We start from the raw sequence: 10,736 nt of genomic DNA on the forward strand, positions 1-10,736 counted from the left end.
CAGTAAAATCAGAGGATTACTGTTTATCTATCCACAGATCTGAATGAAACGCCCTAGTTCTAGTAATATGGATGGGCTTGTTCTTTCCTCTGCCACTGGATGGACGTATGGTATGGAACAAAGTTGGCTTGACTGGCCATGCGCAGATTTAGAAACTTTGCTTTGCGCATGCTCGGCTTTGGGCTTGGCTGACAACCTACGCTGTGCCGACAACCGGCACAGTTTGCCGTCTAGGGGTACAAGACCAGCCCTGTGTAATTACATTAGGCGAAGGGAGAAAAGTTACGGAGCGATACGAGGACAACAGATGTATGGCGACTTGATGGCGACAACGGATCGTGTAACTGTTGTTTGGTGCTACAGGCTAACCGAGTGGAACAGATTACTGACAATATCCAAATAGCTAACGCTAGATCAACTGGGGTAGGTGATTCCCAGAGACGTCGTTATTGTTTTGCTTGTGGATAGTGGCAAGTATATTCAGTTCATTGTGCGGATATCTGTGGGATATCCCTGCCAACATGACTAGCATTTCTAAAATCGAGGTCTAAATTTGTATAGGAAGTATTTTCTGGAGATAACGGAATCGTAGCGCGTTGCTAGCCATAATTTAACCCGACTGCTTGTCAACCAAGTGAGTATTGTAATCAGTATTTTCTTTGGTTTATTTGATTGCAGTTGCAATCTAATGTTAACTACCAGTCATCATTCCACTGAATGTGCTTGCTTGTCGTTACATTGTAACGTTAGACGCGGACGCGGTATGGACATCCTGTCTTTATGCCAAAAGTGTGCCATTGTTACTTGGCTGGCGTAGTGCGGTTTCCAAGTGTCTGCTCTAACAGGCTTTTTTTAAACGCAAAGTAGGGGGTGTGTTCGGCTGTTAAGAGGTCCGAAGGCAAAGGCTTTTGTTGATATGCCGTTATCCCGGTAGGCCATCCACGCCTGTTCAGTGCACGAGGCGTACAGACTCAGTCAGTCATTGGTGAGGTCATTTCATAGAGTGCGGGCGTCTCTTGCCATTTCAGCGGAAGGCTATCATATCTAACAGCCCTTCTAGTTGTTACATTGATCAACCTCAGACATGTCATGAGCAGAGGCTGGTTACCTGCTACTCAGAGGGTGTCTATCCGAGAAAGAAGTGCGCGATACCTTCGTGTGTCAAGGCTGTGTTCGGATAAGTGGTCAGAAGAAGAAGGCTTCTAGCCTGGGACTATAGGAGGTATGCTGCGGTCCACTGCGAGCGTGGGAGGCGATGCGGAAAGGGAGGAAGAGCAGGAGGACGAGGGGGATGAAGATCTGCGGGACGGGGGAGTCCCGTTTTTCGTGAACCGGAGTGGGCTGCCCCTCAACGCGGAGACATGGGACCGCATGTGGCGGCATGTGGGTCGGATACACCCCGAAGGAGATGCGGTGGCCAAGAGAATACGCGGAGCCATTGACCTGCCTAAGGTAGCCTATGTGATTCTGTTTATGAAAATGAACGCATAAATAATACACATATTTTTTAAAAGCCAGTAGGCCTAAATAGTGAGTGAGTAACACATGGATTGAGGAGTGAAAGGGGGTTGGTGTAGTTTTCTAATGTGCTTCTGTAAGCTTTTAAAACCCTACAGATTAACGGATAAGGCTATATCTGACTTTAATTCCAACCTTAAATCTCCATCTTGATGTCAAGCCAAAATGCTTGAAATCGGTAATGTCAGTCAGTCAGCCTGTTGTAGCCTACTGTTATTGGGCTTGTTTACATGAGATAGTTAACTCAGAATTAACTCAATTTAAGTCTGAATCATCATGTAAACGCCTCAGAATTAAATGAAAGTGCAATATTTAAACTCAATGGAACTATTTAATTCTGAATTAAAACACATGGCCATGTTGTGCACTACATCCTTGTTTGGAGATACCACGAAAAGAAAAGGACAGCTGGGGAGAGCTGGAGGGAGGCAGGCAAGACAAGACAAGCATGACTAAAGTGGCTCCTTGTGACTTCAATTTTTAACCCAAGACACAGCAGGAGGGGGGTTGGTTGGCTGGCGGGGGGACGGGTGACCAATGGCGCTTGCCTTGGCTGTGGTAGATTGTTCAGCTGCTTTACTTTTCCTCAGACCTGCTATGTCAGGGGTGGGCAATTATTTTGGCTGAAGGGCCGCATTGGGTTTAGAAAGTTGACCAACTTGCCGGTGCCAATAGTAAGAAATGGTGTATGTACGCCAACATAATTACACCATTGTCAGTTATGTTATTCCTGCTAATTGTATCTAGATGTAGACTTCAGTCATCGTAGTTTTCCAAGACTTTTAGGTAGCGCATTGAAGAATGAGTGACCATGTGAATCTGCATTTTTTTCTTGGAAAGTCTCTGAGGGGCGGCCATATGAAATGGCCAAGCGGGCCGCATGTGGCCCCCGGGCCTGACTTTGCCTATGTCAAGTCAAGTCAAGTCAAGTCAAGTCAAGTCAAGTTTATTGTCAATTTCTTTACATGCACTGGTCATACAAAGAATTTGAAATTGCGTTTCTTGCTCTCCCATGCAGACATAGACTAATCTAGGTAAGGACATAGACAGTATAGACATAGACAGTACTCATACATGGACATAGACAGTATGGACGTAGACATTGCTCATACAGACATTTAAAGTGCAAGACTGGACAACAGAAGACTTGTAGAGAACATACATTAAGAGGAGGTATTTTTGTTGTTCTTTTTCTAAAAGTCCTTTATAGCGTTCTGACATAGTAATAGTAGCATTTGAAGAAATAAATAATAAAAAAACAAAAAAAAAAAAAAAAAAAAAAATGTCTGTGCTATGTGTTTGTGTGCCCATCTCTCTGCTCACTTGACAGATTCCAATACCAAGTGTGCCTACATACCAGCCCTCCACCACCACCAGCATCCCGCAACGCCTCGAAGCCATACAGCGGTACATCAGGGACTTGCAGTATCCTTTTGAACCAAACTACATTACACTACATTACACTTAGGGGCTTGCAGGATCCTTTTGAATCAAACTACATTACATTACATTACATTACACTTCGGGATTTGCAGTATCCTCACCTTACCGGCAGCCATGTGAAATGAAATAGTAATGCCTAGTTCTAGCCTAGGGGTAGCAGAAGCGGGCTATGTCTCTCGGGTAGGGAAACCCCGGGTGGTTGTGGTGGAAGCCTTGAATGGAGACACCAAGCACGCACGCACGCACACACACACACACACACACACCTCTGATACACCATTTACTACTTGTATATAAGTGACACAGAGCAGACACACACACACGCGCGCACACACACACAAAGGGGTAGCGGGCTATGTTTCTCGGTTCTAGGGAAACCCGGAGTGGTTGTGGAAGCCTTGGATGGATGGACACACACACACACGCACACACAACGTAGCTAGATAATAACATGAGAAATGTTCACTACTTGGAGCAAGTTTTGTTTGTACTGTTTGTACGGAAGCGGTACATAACGGAGAGGGCGATGTTTATTTGAAAGGCTCCGCATGACACTACCAAGATGTAGATAGCCAGCCACTGAAATATTTACTAAATGAATCTTTCATGATATGCATACCGCTCACGTTTGAGACATGCATAATTCATATTCTCTACCATTTACTTATTTGGTACGCATAGGATTTCACATAGGATATCCGCATTGGCGTATGTGCGTAATATATAGGTCACTGGCTCTGTATCTCTATCCTTGAGTAGTTTAGTAGAACGGTATCCACCAACGGTGTAGGCTTGGTTTGGTGGATGGGTCGGGACAAATTGTCCAGGGTTAATATTTATTATTTATTATTTATATAATATTTGTTGCAGAAGTAGTAGTTTATACACCGCGCTCTACCGTGTTGGTGTGTCTCCAGTTGAATAAATTGTAGAGTTAAAGAGGTGAATGCCACTCAGTTCTTCTCTAATTTGTAATACTTTTTTTGTTTTACATAGCATCAGAAAAGCAGACAAGTCAAGGCAGAAAAGTTTTGTCTGTTGCACTGACGAAGGCAGAAAGTGGTTGGGACACTTAAGATAATCTCAGAAGTGTTATTATGGACATGTGCCCACCATACACCCCATAAACCAGGCCCATGGTATACACATTGTAGTGAACTATCAAAAATGACACTTTTTATTTGTTTATTTATTTTACCCCTTGGTACCCCTTAACTCGGTTTCTCAGGTACAATCACACTGGGACCCAGTTCTTTGAAATCAAGAAGAGCCGTCCTCTGACAGCGTAAGTGTGCCCCTCTCTCTTTTTATCAGTCAAACAGTCAAAGGGTGTCATTGTTTATCTTTAACACTAACTCTGGTGTTGGTGCAGTGCAGTCGATGTGGTGGTGGTTGTTTATTTATTTCTTTTTCTGCGTTTCCAGTAGAGGTGCACCGAAATGAAAATTTGGGGCCGAAACCGAAACCGATTAATAATTAATCACTTGGCCGAATTCCGAAACCGAAACAGAATATTTCAATTCAGTCAAAAGTTATCAAAAGTTAGGTTTTTCAGCATTTTAAAATATTGGTTAAATCTACGGTTTACAATAAATGTTTTGACATGTTTTTGAAAGAAAATAAATGTGTATTTGAAGTCTTCAAATGTTAGAGTAGAACTGAAATTAGTTCAATTAATGCCCATTTTCAATTCATTTTCTATTCGGCCTCCGATTCGGCCACTCAATTGACTTTCGGCCGAAAACCGAAAGTGTCTTTTTTTGCGTTTTCGGCCGAATATTTTCTGCGGCCGAATTTTCTGTGCACCTCTGCATTTCCAGTAAGTCCCTGAAGGGCCTGAGCCCTGTGGCAGTGGCATGTGGATCAGGGCTTGACACTGGCACCTGCCAACTGGCCAAATGCTGGTAAAACTTGGCTGTGGCTAGTAGTACTTTCAGTGCCACTAGCCAATTTGGCAGGCAGTTTATTCCTTGGTAACATACGCATCATAGCCTTTATGCTGCCGTTTGCCCATTGCATATCAATTGTTTGTATTTAAGTTCAAGAAAAAGCTCAGTAACTCAGTTTCTATTTGCTTGGTATACTTCCATGTAGAAAGGTTATACACTCATCTTGCTTTAGCACCTCATCTTCTGAGGTTAGACGTACACGTATCATGATAAAGAAAAAAAATGATGGAAAATCGGTGGCTAGTGGAATACATGAATGGCTAGTGACTCAGGAAAACTACTAGCCACAGTGGCCAGTGGGTGAAAAAGTTAATGTCAAGCCCTGATGTGGATCCTTCTTAGCGTTTTAAAAATAGCGGTTTAGATGTGTCTTACCAACTTAGTGACCCAAGCACACTCACTGAGCGCCATTTGGCTGTAAACTCAAAAGCTGATCAAACAAACAAACTGAAAGGAAAGAAAAAAAGCAAACTAACTCAGCCGTCGATGTAGTGGGTAAGACTCTTAACCCTTACACATAATCACCCGACATTGCTGCATGTACACCAGAGTTACCCTGTTAAGATGCCTGTTTGATGTTAGAACGTCACATGTTTATAAACCTTATGTAGAGTATGTGGCTTTTTCATTGTACTTAGATGGGGGTGAAGAATTCCTGAGATATGACATTTCGGTCAGATCAAAAGAGACTATTAGGGATTTGTCAGATTGGTTTTGAACGGGTTTTATCTCCTCTTCTCGGCAGATGAAAACAATAACAGAAGGGATTTTTTTATTCCAGGGTCACTGAAGTAGGTCATCGGATCAGAATGTTTACAGTCAGAATCTACAATATACTGCAAGCATATGGATGCGTAAACTACTGTAAACGTATTGTAAAATAGATCACGTTCAAGTGAAATGCAAGGCCCATAGCTTTGTTTTGGTTTGTGGGCAAGTATAGTGTATCGAGGCTGAAAATGATGCCATACGCAAGTGGTGCCTTATTTAACTAGTTACATAGCAGAGAGGCAGAGCGCAACACGGTGGCTTAACATACATACCATGTACTGTGTACACACAGGCAACATTCTCCCTCCCTCCACACACACACACACACACACACACACACACACACACACACACACACACACACACACACACACACACACACACACACACACACACAGTACATCTTGTATGGGTAGAGTGCAGCCTGCATGTAAATAAAAGCACAAGGCTCAACAAAGAGGGTGTTTATATGTAAGCTCATAAGCAGTCACACTACACACACACACACGCCGCCCCGTCCTTTACCGCAATCGCTCTAGCATTCTTTGTTGATTGACTTGCATGTGTTATAGGTTATTTACTGTAGACTTTGACTGTAAATACTTTGCAAAAGTGGAAGGGAAAACGTGTATGTCCTGCATTAAATTCAGGGCTAAATAGTTTATTTACCTCTTTGCAAACTCTCAGGTTTGAGGTCAAATCGCCTCGTATTAGGACTCCATAAAAACACCCTACCCCTCTCCGCTGGCGTAGTGTGGTTATAGTTGAAGTTTATTTTAACCTTGCATTCAGGTTCCCTATCATGTCTCCATTTTTCAATGTACTTGCTGTTTTCTTCCATCACAGACATGTAAAAGTTTGTTCTTTTATCTTACATTTCGACGGCAAACCTTCAACTTCATCAGAGTATCTCACAGGTGTTGATTTAGCGGCCTGTTATAACGTGTCCCACATTTGACACCTGATTATAACATGTTATTATCTATTAAGCGTCTAACTTGCTTGCTAGAATCTGGTGGAGCTTGGGTAAAATACAGGAATAAGACATCTATGTACTATATCCCTGTAATAAGCAGGATAACATTTTCTTCTCTCGCAGACAAGTTTGTTCTTTTACCTTACATTTTCTGATGGAAAACCTCCGTCTTCATCAGAGTATGCCACAGGTGTTGACTGGTGTCATAACACATGGTCTGTTATGTAAGGGTTAACGTTCGGCGAGAAGGTCGCTACCGTGGAATAGAAGCACGACAGAGAGAATCTTTAGACCCCGACGCGGAGCGGAGGGGTCTTGTTCTCTCTGAAGTGCTGCTATTCCACAAAGCGACCGAATCGCCGAGACGTTAATCCGCTTATTATATGGATATACTTAAATGATTCACACATGGCGGGGACATTTCTTTAGACCAACCCGTCCGTTATAGACCAACCCGTCCGTTATCGAAAAATAACAGACGTGCGAACGTTGGGGAGCCCCATTAAAATGAATGGAGCATTCGACGATGACGCCACACCATATAATAAAACATGTTATTATGTACAGATATATAAGCGTCTAACTTGCTTGCTAGAAGCTGGTGCAGTTGGGGTAGGAGAATACAGGAATAAGACATCTATGGACTTAATCTAAGGTTGCCCCTGTAATAAGCAGGATAACATTAGCAGAGGTGGTTCCTTTTGTGCAATAGCACACTTCACAGAGATCTGCTTCGTCTCAGGGTTGTGTCGCCATTTCATGACGGGGACTTTCTCGCCAGACGTTATCCCTTGCATATAACATTTCACACCTGACCTGTTATAACACGCCACATATTTGACACCAGTGTGAAAGAAACAGAGTTGATACTGGTGTGGCCTTCTCATGAAGACGGAAGTTTGCTGTCGAACATAAAGTTAAATAAAAAACCCAGACTATTCACATGTTTGTGATTCAGTAGAAGAAATTAGTCAGTAAATGATGGTAAGCTGCTGTCTACAGTAGCGTTTTGGAGAGCGCGCCGCGCACATCCAGATTAAACAGGTGCCGGACTTAAACACGATTGCACATGAAGAGAAGGAAGGTCCGCACACTGTTGCTGCTCCAGGTTTATTAACACAACGTTTCGACCAAGCTGCTGTCTACTCTGGCTCCTCTCGTTCAGAGGCAAAGTGCATATTATGTTACAAATTTAACATCACGTACAGGGCTCTAAATTAACACCAGCCAATCGGCCAAATGCTGGTGAAATTTGAGTTTGGCTGGTAGAAAAGACCAACTTTACTAGCCCCTTTGACCCATTTATTTGTGTGTTTGGCTAGTAAGATCTACTAGCCCTTTTGGCTGGTGATGAAAAAAGTTAATATAGAGCCCTGATCACGTATACAAGATAATGCTTTGTCAAATTTGCTGTAACTACAATACCCAACCTACCATAATACCAATAATTTGAAGTCATTTTTTCAGTTTCAATGTTGTTGTAGTTACCGCACTTTGCCATTTTAGGGCAGTATGGATGCCAGGGGTTAATTCTGATTACTGCAGTTCTCCCTCCAGTGAAAAAACAAAGGTGACTGTGTTGGAATGTTCCGAGAAATGAGGCTCAGAATATCTTGCCCCCTTCCAATCCTGACACAGTCCAATCATAATCTGTTATGTCTTCCTTACTGTAGGTTAATGGACATCGCCAAGGAGATGATCAAAGAAGCCCTACCAATCAAATGTTTGGAAGCTGTGATTCTCGGAATGTATCCTTCCTGACTATGATGTGTGATTCCTGCACAATACCCAAGCTTTCCCGTTATAGAGATTTGTTTAGTCAATAACTGAACACAGGGTGGAGCTATGGGAGGGGCAAGCAGGGCATTTGCCCCTGGGCCCAGGGCCCCCCCCGTATGGGTTGTGGTGGTGGTGGTGGGGGGGGGGGGGGGGGGGGGGCTATGCAGTTCAAGACCAAAATGACCAGGGGGGCCGAGGTGGGGCCATTATTTTTTCAGGGGCGCACATAACTTGGCAGAAGAGATACATTTTTAATGTTATGAATATATAATATACAACAATGTATATCATGTCGCGGTCATTGGGTGTTCAGCACAGGGGCCACAACAGGGGCCAGGAGGAAATCTACAGGGGCCCTGGCCCACCCTGGCCCCTGTCTAGAACTGTGAAAAAGAAATAAAGTCCGCGACACTGCTTGTCTACTGTGTATTTAATAGAGCGCAACATTTCGGCCTTCAGGTCTTCATCAGGCAAAACCTGATGAAGACCTGAAGGTCGAAACGTTGCGCTCTATTAAATACACAGTAGACAAGCAGTGTCGCGGACTTTATTTCTATTTCACTTTGATTTACTCTCATTGTCCTGCACCTGGCCCATCGGGTGGGATGTGCACACATCTACTCCTCTGAACCCTGTCTAGAACCGCCCATGCCTGGCTGCCAGACCGTATGGTGGGCCCTATCAGTATTTTGCCCCTGGGGCCCCGTGTGCAATTGCTCTGCCACAGACTTAACACATGGGTAAGAAGATTACACTGGGGCCGGGCCGGGGTGTAAAATCGTTAAATTAGTCTTCTCGTTAAGTGGTACGTGCCAACAAAGCTAATTGCCAAGACTACTGTGTGTGTGTGACGCAGTTGTGTGAGAGAGATTCCGGTAAGTGCAGTTGGTCATGGCCTGGCTGGTGCAGCAAGCTTACAGATGAAGCTTAGGCTGGCCTGGCACACCTCCCGTAACACTGATTGGAGGCTGTTTGGCCAGGCTGACTTGAACGTAGTACATTACATTACATTGCATTGCATTGCATGACAGGACATTAATGGCACTTAGTTATAGCACTGTGTAGGATAATGCCCAGAGTAGATATTGTAATTATGCTGCTCATTGAAACTGCGCTGTGCCAAATTTGACCTTTCATGAAATATTTACTAAATAATGAACTAATATTTACTTGTATGACCAAAGGACAGTACGTTTTTCAGCTAAAAATGTCTATTTCTGGAAAGTCAAGATGGCAGACATGGAGAAGCTCCCCCTTTTCATGTATGAGAAGTGCAATTTTCCCAGCAGTCATAATGAATACTTTTAGTAGTTTATTTTGTAGTTTATTTCCAGAATGCTGCTCATTCACAAATGTTACCTTTTATTGGGCAGTTGTCAGCCCAGTTTCAATGAGCAGCATAGTTGCAATACCTACTCTGGCCACCATCCTACACGGTGCACCGTTAACACAACCAGTTACCTCACCAACAGCATGCTGATGGTGGAGTGAGTTTTTTCACCCAGCTATTACTTTTCTCCAATTTTAGCCTCTGACTTCTTATGTAAATTTTCAGCTACAATATACATTTTTTCACTCAAGCCTCCTCTTTTCATTACTACAGTGATTACTACTTTTTGGGAGCGGACGCACCAAGGCCAAGCAATACACGGGTCAAAAGTGTAGGCACAGACGCCGACCTTTTTTCCCCTTAGCTATAAAGACCATGTCCAGGTCTCGTTATTGCTTTCTGATTTTCAGTCTGTTCTACTACAGAATGAAAGGTGTTTGAACTTAACATTATGTTCGCATCCAGTTACCTCACCAACAACATGCCGACGGTGGAGCGTTTCCCGCTCAGCTTCAAGACGCAGTTCTCAGGTTCGCTTAACTTGCTCTGTACTACTGAATATGAAAAAGCAGCAGTTTTTTAAGGAAGATACTGTTTTTGATATTTTTAATAAGGTCCCACCTTTAAAGGTTTTGAACTTTTTAGAATGTATTGATGTTAAAAAAAAACGTATTTAATATCTTTATTTATATGGTTGTTAGTTTTATAAATGTGATATGTTTTTTTCTATCTGTATTGGCCATGATATAGCCATAGCTGCTGAAATGGCAATAAATGTAAACAACGAAGAATGTCCGCACACTGCTCCCGTGTTGCTTTTTTATTTTTTTCTCAAGTGATCGCTTTCGAGCTACTCGCTCTTCATCAGACTAGTCTAAACGCTCACTTGAGAAAAAAAGTAAAAAGCAACACGGGAGCAGTGTGCGGACATTCTTCTTTGTTTTTACAGTATTCTGGCCTTTTGTCATGC

The 10,736-nt window shown here is 43.1% G+C and overlaps 1 protein-coding gene across 1 annotated transcript in view; it reads left to right on the plus strand.

Annotated features, from left to right (window-relative positions):
* Nucleotides 1-192: 192 nt before the first annotated feature.
* Nucleotides 193-10,736, plus strand: part of vash1 (vasohibin 1) — a 19,906-nt gene continuing 9,362 nt past the window's right edge. Inside the window, exons 1-6 of the mRNA XM_063183424.1 lie at nucleotides 193-634; nucleotides 1,098-1,452; nucleotides 2,849-2,943; nucleotides 4,190-4,246; nucleotides 8,331-8,405; nucleotides 10,232-10,296. Of these exons, the coding sequence (XP_063039494.1) occupies nucleotides 1,225-1,452; nucleotides 2,849-2,943; nucleotides 4,190-4,246; nucleotides 8,331-8,405; nucleotides 10,232-10,296 (520 nt within the window). The 5' untranslated portion in view covers nucleotides 193-634; nucleotides 1,098-1,224. The remainder of the gene's footprint in view (nucleotides 635-1,097; nucleotides 1,453-2,848; nucleotides 2,944-4,189; nucleotides 4,247-8,330; nucleotides 8,406-10,231; nucleotides 10,297-10,736) is intronic.

Source organism: Engraulis encrasicolus, chromosome 19 (assembly GCF_034702125.1).
Source record: "Engraulis encrasicolus isolate BLACKSEA-1 chromosome 19, IST_EnEncr_1.0, whole genome shotgun sequence".
NCBI lineage: Eukaryota > Metazoa > Chordata > Actinopteri > Clupeiformes > Engraulidae > Engraulis > Engraulis encrasicolus.